Source organism: Macrosteles quadrilineatus, unplaced genomic scaffold, assembly GCF_028750875.1.
Source record: "Macrosteles quadrilineatus isolate MER2022 unplaced genomic scaffold, UCM_ALF_1.0 Scaffold_2__2_contigs__length_208266976, whole genome shotgun sequence".
Classification (NCBI taxonomy): domain Eukaryota; kingdom Metazoa; phylum Arthropoda; class Insecta; order Hemiptera; family Cicadellidae; genus Macrosteles; species Macrosteles quadrilineatus.
In genome coordinates, this window is record NW_026542595.1 from 149,731,491 (window position 1) to 149,753,613 (window position 22,123).

The 22,123-nt window shown below is 31.6% G+C and overlaps 1 protein-coding gene across 1 annotated transcript in view; it reads right to left on the minus strand.

The window, feature by feature from the left end:
- Positions 1 to 3,900: 3,900 nt before the first annotated feature.
- The window catches only part of LOC128987777 (LHFPL tetraspan subfamily member 6 protein-like), a 38,020-nt gene continuing 19,797 nt past the window's right edge, over positions 3,901 to 22,123 (minus strand). The window contains exons 3-6 of the mRNA XM_054408795.1: positions 11,040 to 11,155; positions 7,666 to 7,832; positions 6,005 to 6,103; positions 3,901 to 5,238 (exon numbers count right to left, since the gene is read on the minus strand). Coding sequence (XP_054264770.1) covers positions 5,120 to 5,238; positions 6,005 to 6,103; positions 7,666 to 7,832; positions 11,040 to 11,155 — 501 coding nt within the window. The 3' untranslated portion in view covers positions 3,901 to 5,119. The remainder of the gene's footprint in view (positions 5,239 to 6,004; positions 6,104 to 7,665; positions 7,833 to 11,039; positions 11,156 to 22,123) is intronic.

Genomic DNA, 22,123 nt, shown 5'->3' on the forward strand with positions numbered 1-22,123 from the left:
ATTGTATTTAAAAATAAATTTCCAATAGTTAACATTAAAATTAAAATATTGATCCTCAATACGTGTCTTAACTATCTTTACCCATCTGGCATTTCTTGAAATATCAATAGGCCTATAATAACTAAGGTTAACATTTCGTTATTAGGTTGGAATAACCTAGAATATCATCTACATTTCATGTCTATCTCAAACATTTTATTGTGATATAACTCTTAGATAATTTTTTCTGCAAAATGAGCTAAAATACTCGTACCTATTTCCCATCAGTTCTCCACAAAATAAAAACAAATATTTACCTAAAGATCAATATGCATCATTAATGAGTGTAATGTTTAGTACACGGAAAATTATATATAAATATAGGTTTTTAGCCTATATAACTTTTGCCAATCCTCACAGAAGCACCTTTCTTATGTACTCTTTTTAATCAGAAAACACGTTGTAAAATGTAATGGAAAGGTCGTTCCGTTGTTTTTTGTTAAAGGGGTCGGTAAAATCAGCTGGAGTTGCGTACACATACCCCTTTATCTAATTTTATTTTATTTATTTATTTTTTTTAAGAGGTTGGTGGCCTCTTTTAATCTTGCATTTGCCCGTCCACATAGACTAGGTGCCCGTGCGAGGATCGTTTACAGCAAAGCAAGGAGTGAGCCGGTACAGTACAAAGGTGAACTGTACTGATAAATTTTAGTGGCAGTGACCAGGATCCGAACCCACGACATCGCTGCCTTGGGCCCGGAGTCTGCGACGCTACCGACTGATCTGCAATTATAGACAGTGCAACAATGCAAACTTACTGCGTTGTGTAGATTACTCCGATTGACGAGCACCAGCTTGAAAAGTCTTGTGGTAGTTTAACCATTACAGTATTAGAAGATATAACGTATCATGCATACATTGTACCGTAGATTGAAATGTATTGAAAGTAATTGGCCGGCATTAGTTCCAATTATTACCGTAGTCGGCTTACGAACGTAAAATTGCGTGTTTTCGGTACTGGTAATGAAATATACATTAAAACTGTTTGATTGAGTTGTTAATTTGCTACAAATATTGTAAGGGAAGTAATTAAAAAGTAATTGAGATATGCTAGCTTTCAATGTTTTATGTAATACTTAAGGATTTCTTAGACCATTAACTGAACATCTTGTTCACGTTAACGATAACTGCAGCACATTGTATGTCAACTTGTTACTGCAGCACGGCTGAGTCAGTTTGCATAGTCAAGCAGCTTCTTTGTCGTCAGCAGCTGAAACGTTTATGTGGTTCTAACGCAAACACGTAAAGCGTTTTTGTAACCTTGACTTTGCCATTGTGAAATAAAAGGTTAATTTTCCCAGATCATCAAGACAATAAAATTGGGTTGTATTGTAGTATCAATTTAGAGTAAGTGTCTTCATGTGATTAATGTGAAAGTGATATTTACACAACCAATTATTTTACACTAAGTAAATACGGTTTAAAATACGGTCTCATCGGACCAGTTGTTGATATTTAAGTCTTCATATTGTATACATACATTTCATCTACATACTAAGAGATATAATTTCTCTATTAGAAACACCTTGCTATGTATAGTAAAACAAGTAACACAAACAACAAAACAAAAATACTGTAACCCGTACCGTACATGTCAACTAAAATGTTATTGTGTATAGTTAAACATCATTAGAATATTATCAGCCGCTACATCTACGTACTGTGTAATATTATATGTATTATAGACATTTAATTATGACAAATGTACCCAAGGGAGCAATGCAATGTTAACCCATCCCTATAAACTGCAATGTAGTCTCATCGTACAAATAGATTTGTCACATTGCATAATTAATAAAGTTTTTCTATATATAATACTATAATGGAAATGGAATAAACACACTCTATTAATAGATTGATTAATTTGTTTGTATACCTGATACCGTAATGACTGCAAGTTTCTTAAGATATTGACGAAATTAATTTTTAAAGAACTAGAATATTATTATTTTGTCAATTTGCAGCTGAAATTAAAAACAAAGCACACACCTTAGAAAAGGGTTTTTAGAAAAATGAACAACAAAATATAGCACATATAATTGATATTGGAATATTGGACACAGAAAATAAACTTATTGCATATAAACTTAACTTTTATATAACTTAGGTATAACATTGAATTGTCCATGACCTTTTGCTAAAAACTAACCAAATATAGGTTTTGATACAAAGATGAGGATTATTGATTCTCTGAAACAGTCAAGTTAAGATCGCGAACTTTGAACTCTGAATATACAATTTAAAAAACTTAAGAATTAATTATGTAAAATCTATTATTATAAAGTTTTATAGATGTAATATTCTTGTTTTTGTCCACCACAAAACTACACAGTGTGAGAACAAATGAATGAGTCAAAAAAGTATTATAGGAAGCCATATTGCAGCTCTAGAGAAATAATACAAATTATAGGCCTAGTTAAAACAAATTTAACTATATCGTGATATCGTGCTCTAGGATACGGAAAATATGACTTTAAATTTATAATGAGTTTGGTAGCAATACCTGCTTACCGAGTCAATTATCATAAATTGAGAATTCCCAAAATAATATTACCATTCGGTTAGCTGTAGCTGAAATAAAATAACTGTTTTACAACTAAGTTACAGTAATTCGATTTCTGTCCCAGCCAGACTATAATATTGATATACATGAACGAAGCAACTAATATTTCATGATATGTTATATGCTTGATTTAATGAACGTAAATGTGTGTATGCCCATGTTGTGCAAATCAGAAAATTTTAAGAATTAATGTTGTGTGGCATTGCTCATGTACTCTTATCCCAAATACGTTATATGGTATACTGCAAGTAGTTTACTGTATGTGCTTTGTTTTTCAAAAGGTATAAAGTGAAGATATCTTATCTACTTTACTAGAAATTTCATGGACATTTCATGGTTTTTGACTATTTCTCCCTTTTTTTTACCTAACCAATATACAGTAGTACAATAATGATTTTATATTCTGTAACTTGGCTTTAGAGATGAATGGATAATAAAGGAGGGAAAATCCCCTTTTTATGTCAATTAAGAATGATTAAATAAGAAGAATATGTTAGAATTCCAAAATAACACATACGGAGGCTATGCGAGAAACAGAGAGCCTAAGCTACGTTTTCTAAAAAGCGGCACTAACGCTCGGAAAATGGTGTCACATGATCAGTTGTAGATGTACTGTATTATAGACCTACTTAGTACGAGCGTTGAAGCTTACTGAGAAGCAAAAAAACACACATTCTCCAATGATATCATCAATTGATGTTGATATTCTTCGATTTTGTTGACAGGCTTCGTGGACACAAGCAACTTACAACCAAGCAACTGAGACAAAATATAGCCTTGTCAAAGAAAAATTCTAAAAAACATGCCCTCTCCATTGGTGTATCAATCAGCTGTTTGATATCATGGAAACGGACTATCAGCATTTTATTTTTAATTTTTTTTTTTTTTCCTGTTCTTTTTAGGCAATTTATGTAACAAGTTTTGATGCGATTGCCTTATTTACCGGTACTTAATTGCCTGCTAAGTCTCCATACTGCGACATATAGCTACTGTGTATGGCCAAAACATACACTCTGTAAACAAAGTGTTATTTATAGTTATAAAAAACAACTTTTGCAATTTGAACTAATACTATTTTGACCATTAAGTTCTTGATCTGGCACTGCAGTATATTATACAGGGTCTCTTATTGCTGTATTTAAAAACATACAGCTAACACGTTGCTAACATGCTAACATGTTTTGTTAGCAATGAATTGATTATAAGAAGTTAAATATAATTTATATTTTAGAACCCATTTTGGGCCCAAATGTACAAATATAAAAAAAGAATTGAAAGGGGAAAGACAAACAACATCGTAAAACAGTAATATATATATTTGCTAATCATTCGTTGACAAAAATATCTCGCTCCAGTGCTATACATTTGTATTTTAACTCTTAACATTATAAACATACAATCTATGGTACATTGTTACACTTACATAAAATTTTTAATATTAATTGTCATCGATGCATTATTTTATAAACTATGTACATAATTATTTACTCTATATTTTTATAATTTGATGCTTCGTTATTTATATACATTGTTGTAACCAACAAAATGCAAAAGTAGTACAGAACAAATTGAATATAGAACAGGGATGCTTATGATCTTATAAGATTATAACTGAAAGTTTAGATCAAATATCCAAGTTCTAACATGCTTGTTCGATAACACTTAGGCTAGATTATAGTTACTTACTTTAAGAAACTTGAGCATAATGGTAAAGTCAGTTCGCGACTTGCCTTGAGCATATTTCATACAACTAGGTTTGGAACCAATACCATTGCAATGATTGGTACCACTTTGTTTATCGACAAAACGTTTAATTACAAGAAGTACATTTTAAATAAAGAACAGTGTACTTTTAGTCATATTGAACATGTCTTTGGCTAATAAAGCTTATGAAGTTTACAAAATAACATATGGCATTGCTTTATTGTTTTAAGCTGAAAAATCAGTAAGCAAAAGGTCCTTAGGTTATTTCATTAATGCAGGTGATTGTTATTCGATACTAGTTCTTTGGAATTTAAAATTTGTTAAAAAATACCGTACAGATGTGAACTTTCTCGATATATATTCGTAAACAAAATTGTCATTATGTTTTGTTGTATCGTGGCCTATACATTCAACAACTGTTTCTACACACTTATGTGAACACCACTCCAAAGAAACATCAAGCACGGTTAGGTATCACTAAAGAGGACGGCTCATAGAAGGACCTGAGTAAAGAAGGCGACACCGAGTGTGGTGAATGGTTGTGCAAGAACGTAGCTCTCCCTAGAAATGCGGTTTTGGTTATAGCGTGAATTCTGTACATGGTATGGTTGGAAATCTCAAGGGAGTTTGAAATAAATGCTTAAGCTGCTCACTCAACTCGGTATGGCCATCTGTACTTTTAAAATTGCAACAATATTCTTATATGGATACAGACTCACTATTTACACTGAATACTGATTCTTAGGTTGTTATAGTCTGTTAGAACTTTGACCGAGGTGACGGTGGAGCGTTGGGTCACCCCGGTCGATAATCTCACGTTCTGAAGCAGCCTGGCTTCACTTGAGAGGCGCAGAAGCTGAGGCAGAAGCACAAGAGGAGCATCAGCACGGCTACGCTCAGCAAGTACACGGACCATGAGATCTGGCATGTGCCTGCGTCAGGACATAGTTATTGAGTTATCGTCATAAAACAATACCTTAAAACTATATCGCAATGTTTTTTTTTTCATTAAACATCCAGACTCTTCGTATATGCAGTTTTAGCTAAAACGTAATTATTGAACTCAATGTTGTAAAAAATATAAATGTTCCATTTGTACTACTATTTCGTCACAAAATTACCCGTAATAGTTATTAATTTTAACCTTGTAAATTTAAAATAATTATTTAATTGAGGTATAAATGTAAGTGATGGAACGGACGATCAAAGACGTTTCTAGTTTACATTGATTAGATGGTTTTGTTTCTCAGAAGGGATTTAAAATTAATTTATAACGCTACCAATAGTACATTTTTGAGTAAAATGTTCTCAAATTTAGCCAGTCAATTACATTTAAATGAAATTAAGTAAATATTTTATGTAAAATGACCATTTCTAATAGTGTAATGCAAAATAGTTTTCATCACTCCTGTTTTTATATATCAATAAACATGTTTATAATCGATGTCCTGAATGCATTTTATCTAAGTCCATAGTCATGATTCTGTAAACAAGTGCTTGGTTCCAAACAGCGAACACAGAATAAATTTTTTTTAAAATTTTTATTCTGTGTTCGCTGGTTTCAAAGTACTTTTGTTATCTTTCAAAATTGAAAACTATGATAATAGTTCAAGAGATAAAATGAAATGATTAAAGTAGTGCACTACTACTTGTCTGAAAGAGTGAAGTAATTTGAGTGGTGAAGTAAATTGATCTCACCAAGTCTATAAACGTGGGACGTGTTGCCACAACAATCTCTAACTTCTCGGTTGTCCCAACCAATGGGGTAAAGCGCCACACCTCCACTCACGAGCAGTGCTGAAATAAGCATAATCAAAATTGATAAGCTTCTTTAAGAGTGCAAATTATGTTATCTTCGTTATTTATTATACTATACGTAATTGCATACATTACGTACCACACATGATACGCAATTGCTAAAATAAATGGTACAAATATATGTCAAAATACAAAATACAAAATATGTCGGATGACTGTTGTTTTTAAATATAGTTTAAATTTAAAAACTAATGATTTCACCTAGTCGAAAATGGAGAGCTTTAATTTAATAGGATTATTATTTTTTTTTTGTACGCCTCAGTAGAAATAGGGACTCATTCCCTGGAAGCACCATCCGTTTCTTCAACAAACTCCCAGCTGCCACTAAGACCCTCGCCAGCAGAAAGTTTAAAACCAACACAGGATATTTTTTCCGAAAAAATCCCTACTTCTCAATAAAGGAATTCCTAGAAGGTAGTTTGGATGAGCTGAAGTAGAACATAGCGACCGCCATGAGTACTAAAATTATTTTTTTTACATATTTTAAAACTTGTGAGTCATATAAATATGTGCGGAAATAAAATAAGTAGTTTTTACGCAGACACAGCCTATTCCCATCATACGATGGGTCAACGGCCAAGAAGATGGTAATAAGGTAATACGTCTTTGAAATATTTGTAATTAATATTACATTTTGAAACGTTTTATTTTACTTGGTCGTTAGATAAATATTTAATATTGGTGTTTAAGCATTACACTTTGCATTCAAATTAAATGTGTTGGGATTTACAGGAGCAAATCATAATATCGTTAAAACTATTTTATCAATATGTTACTGTTAAGTAGTAGTTTTATTTGTTTCAAAATGATTCTACCGAACGATTTATGCAATTGAAGTTAATTGAGGTTCCTTATCTCGAAATAGTCTTGAAATAAATGTTTCGAACTTGTTAAAATGAATAAAGTCTCGTGGTTTTGGGGTTGATAATTTGAACCAAGCTTTATTCGTTAATACATGTACGCAAGTTTTGGCTATCCCTATGTTTGTTTTAACGTTATTTCTCTAAAAAGTGTTTTTCTTAATAGTTATCTTGGAATCACTAGAAAATATACAAACATATATCTTCTATGTGAAATATATCTTGAAATATCGGATAAAGTATAATGTTTTTTTTTTTTTAGTTATTGTGCAGATATAACATGTTATTTTTACTTTTCTAAAGAGATTTCTTACAAAAAAATACATACGATATACTAACCATTGATTATATTTAAGGTAACATGCTTATAGTAGATAAAAGGCTTATAAAAAAAAAAAAAAAACTTCTTGATCAGCATTGTACGTGTTATTAAATTTACGGAAAGTAAATAAAAGAAACGTCTTATAACACTTAAAACATATATTTACGCTTATACTGTTACTCACAAGACGGTAAATATACAAAAAATATGGTAAGTTGTGATCGATTTCGATTGGACACTTGCCTTCTTTTTGTATATTTACCGTCTTGTGAGTAACAGTATAAGCGTAAATATATGTTTTAAGTGTTATAAGACGTTTCTTTTATTTACTTTCCTTTAAAAAAAAAAAAAAAACATACCAGCGAAGAGCTGTAGCGCTCCAGCTATCCTAGCGGAGGATGTGTGAACTACGTATGTAATACAGCAGGCAGATACAGCAGTAACAGCTACTAGAAGACTGAGTGCACTTCCGGTGCCTACCATGACTGTACTGGCCTGCCACCAGGGACTAGGGATATCCCAGAACCTGAAAACATGGTATACTGTAAGTGACCCTACTAGATTATGTGTGAACTACCTATAGTAGTATAGCAGGCAGATACTTCAGTAACAGCTACTAGAAGACTGAGTGCACTTCCGGTGCCTACCATGACTGTACTGGCCTGCCACCAGGGACTAGGGATATCCCAGAACCTGAAAACATGGCATACTGTAAGTGACCCTACTAGATTATGTGTGAACTACGTATATATAGCAGGCATAGACAGCTAGTGCTAGAAGACTCAATGCACTGCCAGTAGCTACCATTACTCTGCTAGCCTGCTATCAGGGGCTTCGAATATCCTATATAACTTTACAAGATCTTATTATAACACAATCACTTATATTTCATTTATATAGCACAACATGAGTATGATAAGATAACACAAGAGAGTATGTTTAATTCATATTATAAAATAGTTTATTCTTTTAAAACAAAAACAAAAATTTGGCCATCTTCGTTTCCCTTTTTAAATAATACCATTATAAAGTCTCGTTTATAGGCTATTGCATTTTGCTCATTGGTTTTCCTGTGCTGGTATGGGGCTCGCATTAAAAAATAAGTCCCTACTTATTATTAATAATTCATTTTCCTGTTGTTCTGTATGATAAATTTTGTCTTGTTATGAGTCATATGTTCAGCTGCTTTTCTTTAATTTAATCTTTGTAAATACAGTGAGATAAGTTACGTTTTCCATCCACAATAGAATCTCTTCTCTTTTATTTTTCCTTTTCAAATAGCTTTAAACGATACGATTTCAAAGCAATCTACGTGTCATAAATATTACAATTTTAATGCTTTTCTCCAGTATAAAAGTAGTGGAGGGGGACAAGTATATCTTTGTTGGCGGGGTCAGTGGAGTTAACAATACATTTAATGTCTTATAACTACATAACATGTTATTTCAATAATAAGACAAGGACTTTACTAACCTTAAAAACTTAACATAAAATCTTATTAAACTTGGGTTATCTCGTAATTTGTGTATAATGAGTATATTGGAGCGTAGATGTAGCTTATGGGTACAGTTTTAATTTTTTAATATTTTACTGACCTTTGAACTCATGCATTGTGGTACAACCCACATAATATGCACATTATTTAATGTTTTAAGCAAAAATACAGTATTGAATGCTAAAGATATACGTATAGGGTTGATCAGTAATAGAAATGAACAAGCAAGGGAGGATAATAATTTTAAATCGCTGGGGATTGCAAATATTGATTTCATGCAAAGTCGCGTTCTGTGATATTTATTGAAGTTGGGCCAACCGAGCCCAAGGGCTTAGCTCACTTCTCCATTAACCCTTCTATTGGAATTGCATGCCTTTATAAATTAGTATTAAAGCATTGTCTACACGATGTGATAGTAAATATTTAATACTTTCAAAACAATTAAAATTTTCAATTTTAGTACCTACTGTATGAACACTGTATTTAGTAAAAATATAACAATAGCATGCTATGACAAATTAATATTCATTATAATGCGCCTTTTAAAAAATGAATCGCATAGTACTTTGCACAATATTGCTTAAATTATTTGTAATATTTTGCAATAACATACTATAGTAACGATATAAAAGTATTAGAAACTGCAAAACAGGTACTATACTTGGCTTTAATTAGGTTTGTGTGGTAACCGTAGTTGCAACAATTTCTATTAAGTAATACTTTTACAATAACGTTCTTGAATTCGTTATCTTTTTAGCTAATTTCCCATACAGGAAATAAGCTATTACCGTAGTGTTCATGGTGAGATCCTAACCCTGGACCGATTTTTTTTCGTTTTGAGGTCCCTATAGGTCAAAAACACTATCCGTTCAAATATATATATATGTCCGTTAGCACGATAACTCGAGCAAAAATGATCCGATTTTGATAAAATTTGATATAGGTGTACCTATAATTCACTTTTTTAGCTTTGAAATAAATTTAAAAGTACTGTTTTATTGTAAAAATGCAAAAATGTATTGCAGAAATTCCGTATGCAATAAAATATCATGTATTGGCCAAACTAAGAAGGACGATTTTTTTATTTTCAATTAAGTGTCCATAATGGAATGAAATATATTGAACACATAATGGTTGTCAGTTTAAAAACTCTAGAAAATACAATACAGAATTAACAAATTGATACTTAAAGTCAACAGTGTGTACCATTGTTCCGGATATTTTCCAGCAAGTTGAGAGCCAAGTAAGCCAGACTAATGGTTTGAGGACAGTTTCGGACTGTGATTATTGATTTGATGTAACCCAGTGTACCAAGATGTTTTGGAATTGTTGCCAACAAACCCCAGAGCAGTACCATCTCGTACCCATTTTACACCCCTCATCACCGTCTAGAACTTGCTATATACTCTTCGTCCTCAGCAATAACAACACTTGGCGCCAGTGGGCTCCTCGAAGTGGTTTATTGGAGTAATCTTTGTGTCTGAGTTGTTTAGAAATTCATATTTCGGTTAGACAAATAATCTTATAACTGGACTTAAATTGTTTGTTTGAATTATTACCAGGCTTATCGATAATAGATTGTCCATTGTCTTTGAAGGAGGTATAACAAGTCTTTTTAATCGCTAAATTGTACTTTATTTACCCTTTTAAACAACGGACAAGTTGTTTAAGACTTTTTAAAACCCTTAAAAATTACGTTATCCTTAGACAAATTATTATTTACTCCAGACACGATATTTAATAACAAAAAAATCTTAAGTAAGTCTTACATTTATTGATTTATTAACTAATACAACATTAAAATAGCAGGCTAGTAATTTATTTAAGTTCTTCTCAAATTTTGAGGAGCCCATAACCTGATTTTGACCATGATAGATAGAAGGGTATAGTAATAAGTTAGAATGAAGTAAAAAGAGACACACATATTGTTGAGAGCAGAAATTCCATACCAGTGAATTTTTGTGGCATTTTACATAAAAAGTTAAAATAAATAATCCATTGCACCTCATGAATACAAACTTAAAAAGCGTAAAAATGAACTTAAATCAATATAACTGTTACACCTTCAGAAACATACCTTATTGTATTTGACAAATACTTTTCTAATATTTCATCCTTAATTAATATTTAGATCTTGAGTTCAAGTTAAATTTTACTTTGTTCAACAATCTGAGAATACCCATAGTGTGCATTGCATAGTGTGCTGTGGTGAATATTCATTTATAAGGTTAGCATTACCTGGAATATCTTCCACACTCCATTACGATCTCAACCGCACCCTGAGACGTCACCCTAGGATAGTTACATCTTCGGAACGAGCTGAAGTAAGCGTCCACCTTTCCCATCAGCTTTCCCTGAAATGTGAAATGTAATATTTAGTTGAGGAGCAGTACAAAGAATAATACTTAACATATTGGTCACTTAAGATGATATTTGTTAAACGTTTTCATGTAAGACAACGTTAATCCCTGGAACGCTTAACGATTAATATATCTTTTAACTTCGTAAATAAATAATTTAAATTGTTGTTAAGTGAAACCAAAATATATTCTAATTTCAAACATCAGTCATCTGGGCTCTTGCTGTTCATTCCAAAACGTATTAAGGTTATTATACAGGGTGTTTATAAAAAAACTTTACAACTTTAACATTCTCCCATTCATGATCCATGGGACATAAACGTTTCCTATTGACACCACATGAAAGGGCTGCTCAAAAAGTTTTAATCAGCTGGCAGTTCAATCAGCTGATGGCCTTACATTGTTGTTTGGTAAACAAAAACAAATAATTGAAAAGTCTCATTAGCATCGCAATGGAAGCACGAATCAAAGCGCAGTGTGTGGAGTGGTTCATTGAAACGAAATCTGATGTTGTTGTTCAACGGAGATTTCGGACAAGATATAATAGGAATCCTCCTTCAAGACCCACAATTAGGGCTTGGTACTATAAGTTTATGAACACTGGCAGTTTGAATCACAAGAGAGGAAACGGTCGACCCCGTGTAAGCGATGAAGATGTGCGGCGTGTTCAACAATCATTTGTGAACGACCCGAAAAAATCCACCAGATCTGCGGCACGTGATTTGAATATAAAACATTCTACTGTACACAAAATCCTTAAATCATTGAAATTTGTTCATACAAACTTCAAATTTTGCAAAAGATCACGCCGAATGACTGGATTCTCCGAAAAGAATTTGCTGTGACTGTGCTAGATCTTTTATTTATTTATTTATTTATTATCATCACATTACATCAATGATTGACAGGTGATTTGTCATCAAACTAAAATCTATTGTAACAAAACAACAATCATAATATTAAAAACAATTATACATTTGTTAGGAAATCTTCCAGTGAAAAAAAATCGGTTGGCGGAAGATGAAAATTATTTGAGAAGAATTTTTTTTTCAGACGAGGCTACCTTTCATTTATCAGGTAAAGTCAACAAGCAAAATGTTAGAATATGGGGAACCGAGAACCCCCAATGTTATCAAGAGCACACCAGGGACAGTGAAAAAATTAATGTTTGGTGTGGATTGTTTCATGATAGGGTGATAGGTCCTTTTTTCTTCCAAGAAAACAACATAAATGGAAACATTTACATTGATATGTTGGAGAATTTTGCTTTTCCCCAACTAGAAGAATTACAGCCAAATGTAATTTTTCAACAGGACGGTGCTCCCCCGCACTGGAAGAGGTTTGTTCGGGATTGTTTGGATCAAAAATTCCCAAATCGTTGGATTGGCCGTGGTGGGCCAACACCTTGGCCTCCTAGGTCACCAGATATAACTCCTTGTGACTTTTTTGTTTGGGGTTTTGTTAAGAATCGTGTCTACGCTAGTAAAGTGGACAACAAAGAAGAACTAAGAGAAAGGATCAGGAGAGCGTTTGATGAAATAGATCATTCAATTTTGCGTCGTGTTTGGTCAGAACTGGAATGTCGACTTGATTTTTTGCGAGCAAACAACGGGAAACACATTGAAGTTAGGTAAACTTCTTATCATGTAAATAAAACTTGAGAAAATTTCCTAAATTTTAATTTTTGTTTCATAGCTGTAAGTGAAAAAATAAAGGTTTTATGATTGTTTAAAGTTGTAAAGTTTTTTTATAAACACCCTGTACTTTGTTAACCCTACTGTTGAGTTATTTCCCTTATTAATAGCCTATCTTTAATTAGACGTATTATCTTAATTCTAGTTTTAAGTCTCATTACTCTATGACAATTAGAGTTTCGGTGAATTTCCTCTTTGAGGAATATTTTATAATCAATATTTGAGTGAAAATCAAAAGGCAATTGGAAATTTACCTAGACTGCAGGTTTACTGTGGTGGTTTTTTTAATACTATTCTTTTTATAATCAATGTTTGAAATTTTAACACCTTTATACAACATTAAAAAACAACATTGCATTGTTACATTACATTGTTTTAACATTGCAAAACAAAGGTCCAAAAAAGTGGTTTGAAATGTGTGTAAATATGTGTATAATATTAGGTGTTACACTTATTCTTTGAAGCTTTGACTAATATCCCTCAAAGTAGGCTATATGTCAAGCATATAAATTTGCATACGGTATATGGATATGTCAGCAGTTATAATGTAACCACTTTATATTATAAAACAATGTTTATTGCATATATGATATTATGTGAAATTGATTGAACCTGTCACCCAGCTTTTTCCATAAAACCCTAAAAAAATCAAACTAGGACAAGCGGTTTTATCCATGTGATGCTACAACTAAAAGAAGGTAAATATCATTACATATACGTTTGGTGGAAAACCCTGTTTTAAGATGAAAAAATATATTTAAATGATTTTAGTTTACTAAAAACTTTATTCTTTCCATAAATCAAACATATATATTTCAGTAAGAATATTGTAGTAATTCCAATAATATGTCACATGCAAAATGTATATTTAAAAATATTGGAACAAGTGATGAGTTATTATTTGCATTATGTCTTTAAAAAAGAAATCTTGTTTGTAACTATAGTATCTCTTTTAGAGTCCAAGTTCCACAACAGTTTTTCTTTAAACCCACAACTGAAGCTAGTCAATGTTTATAGTTTGTGCCAGAATCACAATAAGACACTAGTTGGAGATGCGCCAGCTCAATCTCCAAACACAATACAGCTCTGTTGATAGCCATACTCAGCTTGTCTTGGAAATACTTATATGTTTAACTTCCATTATGTTACTGATTGTTCCATGTTATTGCATGATGTGAAGAATATATTTTATACTGTAAGTCCTAACAACAAAAATGTCTTTGTTACCATACAATTAAATTCCAACTTCTTTGCTTTAAATAATCGTTACCTAATACTGATCTTTGAAAGTGGAATATTTGTTTTTGTACTCGAATTTTACTTTGCGTGAAAGATAGAAAAATGTTACTAATTTCATGTTTTAGATTTCATTTTCATTGGAAATAATACGTATTATTTTTAAATAAAAATTACTATAATTAGTGATCTTGTAACTAAACCTGAGTTCAAAAATACCTATTGAGTAGTTACGTTGCAGCACGATGCTGTTTTATCTTAACTCTATCACCTTCTACAATACAGTAAAGTATATTTTCCCACTATTAAAAACTGTTGTTTAATTTATAGTTGAGTTTTAAATTCCTTATGATTTTATTTTAATACAACGTAGCACGATCAAAAAAGTACGTTTGCATCGCTATATCATAAGCTTTGATACAATAATACTTGTAGAATACAAATGAAGACATCATTTTAGGAAGAGAATGGAGAATGAGTTCATGCAAGCAAGTGGCCTGCATTTAGTGTGACTGTCCTAAAATTATCAGACCACACACAAAATAGCCCGATCTACTTTGTTGGACCTACCTTGGATTGTTTGTGACATTTGTTCAGGTCAAGTCAACAGGGCTCTCTTTTGGTGTTTATTTCTTTATGACCTAGGCCATATCAAGGCCATGATTCTTGGCACGGAGGGTACTAGATGAACTAATTATAACCAATCATGGAGATGGGGACGCAACCTGAGTGCGTAACAACTGTGACGCATAGTTCCGATTTTCCTCAAATGTCATGGGATGACTTCGACCATTGATAGCAGACATAATGTTGAGCCTCCAGACGGGATTTTTCCCAAAGTGGGCCACGAAAATAATGTTTCAAGTCGTCCGGAGTGTTAATAATATAAGTTATAAAATGTTCTGCCTTTATTTATAATAGTTATTTGCCAATAACACGAAGTTTCTATTTATACATAGAGTTAATTATTCTATAATTTTGTATCTGAAAGTCTTATTCATTGATGGAAACTACAATTTTTTATGGGTACTAGGTTAATAAGTCTCAGGTTTACCTGTAAGGATAAATAGTTTTGTATCATCAAATAAAAAAGTAATACCACTTTAAAAACAGTAGCTATTTTATTATATTTGAAAATCTTTAACAATACATTTCTAATTCGGCCGAACATTGTTTTAATTTTTTCGCAATTCTGTTAAATTGTAGCTGAGTGATTTAAATATAGAAGCGAAACACTATTTCAACATAAAGCTGTAGGCTTACAATGTTTCACTCAAAATACTCATAATATTTTGTTTGAAGCCATTTAATATTAACAATTGGATACTTTTAAACACATAAGTTATGCGGAATTTTACAATGAAAACCCCGTAATAGAAACTTCCACTGTGGTAAATTATCTGTAGAATGGTATTTAATAGAAAAACAACCTAGGCCATAGTTCATTTGGTAGTTTGCATTATTAACATTACATTTGTGATGTCTGTAAAGTATTAAAATTTGAAAATATTGTTATAAATATGTTCTAATTAGGCTTTATATAATTATCTCAATTGCCAAACTATCTCAATACCACTTTCATTACAAAAAAACGTATAAAAACATATCGTTCATCAATGTTGTCTGAACATTACCTTAAACAAACACTAATTTATATGTGTCAATAAAATATAAGTTCACCAATTATTACTCAATTAAATTTTTATTTACATGGTTACAATTATGAACTTTTAATTATTATATTTAACATGGCCACATAACTAAAATTAATAAATCCTGGTTTACAATTTCAATTTATGCTACTTAGTACATGTTGATATCATCACTATAATATCTACTGGGAAAGTTTTATTTATTATCCTTCCAGTAGTATTTTAGCAATAACTAAGTAAAAAGTGATGAATGTAGCGTTTGTATTAGACGCAAAACGGTGTTGAGTTGTTGAGTTGTAATATACTATGTAGTGAGAATGACGGTATTCAGAACACCCTAGGCAACACGGTCGTAACAAGCACTACAACGTTTCATATTAAATATTTTAACTATATAAAAAGTTTATTATTTTTATAGCTTATTTGTTTAAGAGTTATTTCAAAATAATTTATAAATTGTTAGGTGTACAAATTTAGACTTAATAAAACAATAATTGATTGAGTTGAGACTGGAGATAACATTGTTGTCTTTTAGATGCTTTTACTGGTAAATTTGAAAATCATATGACTTTTTAATGGACTCACACACATACAACAACTAAATAATCATTGTAATAGTAAGGTCATACTGTAATAAAAAAAATATACGTCAAGTGATTTTTACCTTTGTTGATTGCACATAGCTTATTAAAATTTATTTATATATTTTGGTAGGGTATTAAAGTATTGTGAAGTACTAAAGACTTTGTACTCAACGAGGCAGAATTTCCTCTTGTAGAAGGCTGAGAACAGTTTGCATAATCAAGTGACTTCATAATTTCTACCATCTTTGGTTAATATATACTCTATCGTAATGTAAAATAAAAATATAATTTGGAACCTCAATTACAACTCTCTCTTGGGAATTATTAAGAGATTATTGTTACTAAGATTGACTTCTTATCGAGGTTTGCAGTGACATGTGATTAAGGGTAAAATAAATGCAAGCGGCTTGAAAATCATACTCGTTGTTGACTTTATTATTTCAAATAATTTGTATTGTAAGAAACCCATAAACAATTATTGTCTGGTAAATATTTCTTGTTATTTAGTTATGAAATTGGTTAGAGAGAAAGTTCACTGACGTTAGTCTGTAAGTCAATAAAACAATATTATAGTAAATGACCATTTGGCTAATTATTTAGTTTTCTGCAGTGTGTTATCCTCAGATTAAAACATTATTGAGTGTTTATGTCATTAATTTTGACGAAGATATCCACTGTAAGTTTTAATATAATTTCATTGTCGACGATGCTGCATAGATTTTTTTTCAATCAAAAATTAGTAATGAGAATTAGTAATAAACATATTTTGTACAATAATTTTTAAATTCAATGTGTCTATGTTCATTTTTTTCGTAACAGGAGAACAATAAGGCTCTGTCACTGTGTGTGCTATGATGCATCCGCAGCAATAGATAACACAGTTCAATAAACTTATTGTCTAAGTGCATAAATAAAATTACATATTTTGCAATATTTCTCTCAAAAATCTATGTTTTGCTTATATTTACAATACAGATTTATAAAGATCAATAATATTCACAAATCATTGACGAAGTACCATAAATGTATTTGATTAATGGATTTCCTTCATGTTTTTTTTTAGATTTAGAATATTTATTCAGGGGTTACTTGAGACTTCACAGGATCGAAAGCAGAACACTTTGTTTTGTTGTTGAAATTTAGTGCAGCACGGCTGAGTCAGTTTGCATAGTCAAGCAGCTTCTTTGTCATCAACAGCTGATGCATTTATGTGGTTCTAATGCTGAGCACGTTAAGTGTTTTTACAATCTAGATTTTCTCTTGGTGGCAGATTGATATCATGACGAAGCTAAGAGACAACGTTATAGTATATTATTAATATGATATATAGAGAATAGCAAACGTGCCACACTTAAAAAGTTAGATTTGCAGTCGAAGTTACTTTGTCACATAAAACTGACAATTTGATCATGTCTTACGTCATAGTGTCGGACCAATTGAATATGAATTTGTTATAATAAAAAATAAACTAAGAACTCCTGTAGTGCTATATAGACTTGATAGGGATGCTGGATTAGTTAATTTATTCCATACCTGGAAATCGGAATATTAAGCCAATAAGGTATGTTATTTACGCTTCGTGACTAAAAGTGTCAGTGGAAAACAGTTTCAAAGAGAATATTTATGTTGTTCAAAGGTTTATTGCGGACATTTTCCATCACGATGGTAAAAAAAATAACAACGTTTCGGGATCTGGAACCTGATCCCGTCCTCAGTGAAAAAACTTAACTAACACATTACAACTAACAATACAAAAACGCCCAACCTAAGTTAGAATACACTACAGAGGGTAGCAGTCAAATTAAGGGTTTTCACCTGAGGACGGAATCAGATTCAAGATCCTGAAACATTGTGTATTGTTTTTTTACCATTGTAATGGAACATGTCAGCAGTAAATCTTTGAACAGCATTAACTCACCATCACCAACAATGAATTTTAAACAAAGAGAATAATTATGTTTTGTATTTATCTCATATAACACTATTAAAATGTTAAAAACAGTGTTGAATTGGGACAAATCTAATTATCCCAAGATCTGGGTCGGTAGTTTGATATATTAGAAAAAAATATCTGAGGATTGCAATTTTACGAAAGACAAATACATAGTCAATGCCATGCGATTGATTGGTGTAAACCGAAATATATTAAATTAATAATTGGTGAGTCGGTGGCTCAGTTGGTAGCGTCGCAGACTTTGGGCCCAAGGCAGTAGTGTCGTAGGTTCGGATCCTGGTCACTGCCACAAACTTTTATCACTACAGTTCACCTTTGTACTGTACCGGCTCACCCCTTACTTTGCTGGATACGTTCCACGCACAGATCTGTAGTCTATGTGGACGGGCAAATGCAAGGTTAAAAGAGGCCACCAACCTCTAAAAAAATAAAAATAAAAAAAATAGTAAAAAACATACTTATAATTAAACATATAACCTAAATATTTAATGTCATGGAAATTGTACAACAACACTTTTGAATGAAAGAGCATCCAATGATATTATTTTGAACGTCCATTCCATTAGATATGATTCGTTGATTTAATTCCCGTAAAATAAATCTTGATTATTACAGTCAGACACAGAGATTTCAACAACATGTTTTATAAATGAAGCTACCCGTCAGTTACTGCCTGTACCGCTCAACAACCGAGGTATAAAGTCATAACTCATCCGCAGAACTGTTCCCGCGCTTCTTCACCTACTCACGACTTCTGGCGGGATTCCAGACAGGCTTTGTTGAGATATAACGAGACTGGAGCCGTCTGCATCTTGGATGCATCAGCTCGTTATACTTCTTCTAAGAGAGATTCTCGAGTGATTTGATGTTGTAAACGTAAATAGATGTTGGAAGTATTACTACTTAAATTTAACCTAAGATATTACAAAGTCGTAGAACATTTCCCAGTTGTGTAAGGTATGCCAAAACTGTTTTGCATTATATTATAGGATCCTTATTTTTTTAATCCAATTTAACTCTATGCATGTAGCTCTTGAGCTGTTGGACATTATTTATGTTTTTGTGACTATGTACACGTTTCTTACTAAATAAATTCGTAATATTAAAATATATCGTTTCAAATATATCACAAATAGAAGCTTAATACCGCTGTATTAAGCTTTGAAAACGACACATATTTTTGAAACTGGAATAGATATAATATTTACGTTTAAGTTATTGTAACGTATAACAGAATATAATGTATTTTATGTGACAGCAACTGGGATGCAAAATAAATCAACAACCTCCTCAAATTTGACCAAATACATATGAAGAAGTTATCGTTTAACTCTCATACTTGTTGCCAACGTTTGTTTAACAAAATATTACCAATACCAGCTAAAAATTATAATAATATGTTTTATTCATTTGAAACATAAAAAGAATAATTAAAAGTAAACAAAAGAACATATCAAACGATCTCTGTCTTAGGTAAAATGTTTCCTATGTTCCTGTATTTAGGGTACAGTATTTTAGTTTATTAGAATGTTTCTATTCTATTTATCACAAATATAAAATCTAAATTTTCTAAATCATAAACAAAACAATCGAAAGCCTGCTAAGCGACGATGTCCCTGTACGCTACACTCCGATGCTCGTAGTTTATTTGGTTCAGAACGATAAACACTCCCAGTCCCTTAGCTGTCTGTTGGTGAATTTAAAATAAGCTTAACCACCGGGAATACAACTTGTTTACGTCCATAACATGTTTTCGGCTTCAGTTTTTTTTTTCATTTAACATTAAAAATCCTTTGGAGTTTTAACTTCTACCTGGTACTCGTACAACTGGTGTAAATATGTATCAAGATAATTATGTAGATATTTCCACTTTCGAACATTATAAATAAGAACAACTGTAATATCATACATAACTATGGAAGTGCTGATATTTCCTTAGTGTAAATTACATCTAGTTGTTAAATTACATTGGTGTGAACTTTCACAAACACTCGTGCTCAAATATTAACAGAATACATAAATCCCTTCGTTTTTTTTTTTAAATCATAAGTTGAGCTGTTTACGAGTATTAAAACTCCCAACGTAAGATAGATGTGTAGTGAAAAATAATATGTCATATTTCCTGTTATGTTTAGTATCTTTGACTATATACTGCACTAGATATTTAATTCCTATGTACATGTTTTAGCTAGTTGTCGCAAAAATAATTGTAGTTTACTTAGGCCAGGGACAATGTGCCATGCTGGAAGGACAGCTTAGCTTGACACTATACGTGATTCAATTACTTTGATATCACGGACGATTACTTAAATCAAACATTAAAAAATGACAAAATAAATGTGAACAAAAACCATCTTCTTTATTTCATTCCACACAACAACACACTACCTATTATTTGTTTTCAACCAAAAACAATTGAAGAACATATAACTGTTTATTTATGTATATCAGGAAATAGTCTTTTGGCAAACAAATAAGAAAATTATATTAATGCGTTTTCTTTATAAATGATTATTCATCGTACGTCAACCAATATATGTAATTGTTAAAGTATTATTTAAACGGAAACAGGAATAGAAAGCCCATTAACCTCTCAGTCTAGGGTCTTGGCTCTTAGCGGGACTGATAAATTTGTCAGAGGAAGAAGAGGAATACGAGTCTAAACTTAGCTGTCCAAATCCGGTGGCTATTCCTAGAGCTACACGAGACGTGGGACCTTGCTACTGGCGCTTTGGGGCTTCCTTGTGTATGTGTAGGTGCCGTGGTGTAAATAAAAATCCATTTATACAATTCATATTTAAATGAGTGTAGCAGGCAATTAAAGAAAACGAAAACTTTTAATAGTATATAGTTATCAAAAACTGGTAACAAATATGAATTTAAGTTATCCTGCAGGCGGGCCATCTTATTATTTTGTTATGCCAATAATGACACTATTTAGTCAATACAAACTGATCGTAGATAACAGTTTTGAACACATTTTAAAAATCAATTACAATAACATTATGTATGATGAATATCTCCCTAAAAGTCTGTGTGAAAAGGAGTCGATTTAACAATACAATGATGAAGTTTAGTTATAAGTTTACACTTAAGAATTTTCATAACTGAATACACAACGAACTCAGGTATAAATCGTTCCACCTAAATTCTTGATGACGTAATTTATTTTAGTTTTTGTAATAATAAAAAAATATTGTAATTCCAAGCCAAGAAACGCTATGTATTTAATCCTTCTTATTTAATTCCCTGAAATCACAAAACAAAACAAGGTGATATGTTCATCCGAAGAAGTGATGCGTTAATTTAAGGACGCTGTGACCGTGCATGTTTTTACACCACGAGGATTCGGTTTTTTGTAAACCCTTGGTCCAATAAATATTCCACTCCCGTGCAGATACGTATGAAAACAACTGTTTTGTTACAACGAATAATAAAATTCTTGCTTGATTTCATTACAATTTTCCTGTAAAATATGTTTCTTGGCAAATATGATTAAACCTATATGAAATCAACTGAAAGCATTGTTACGGTGTTGTGGTAATGCAATAACTCTTCGTATTTCGATAATGAACTACTCTAGATATTTTATATAAAAATATAGCCATGAGTACGTTTTATGTGTCCTTTATATTTTGGTAATTAGTTCAAACACATTTAGAAAGAAAATTTAATAATAATAGTTAATTAATTAAGGAACCTTTTGAAGATGTTAGCACACTATTCTCATTTAACTCTAGCTTAGTAATTTTATCAACCATTGGTAACCTTTTATAGATAAGTAGTTAAAATTATTATTTAGAATTCCGTTTTATATGAAATTGGGAAAATTGGTTCTAGTT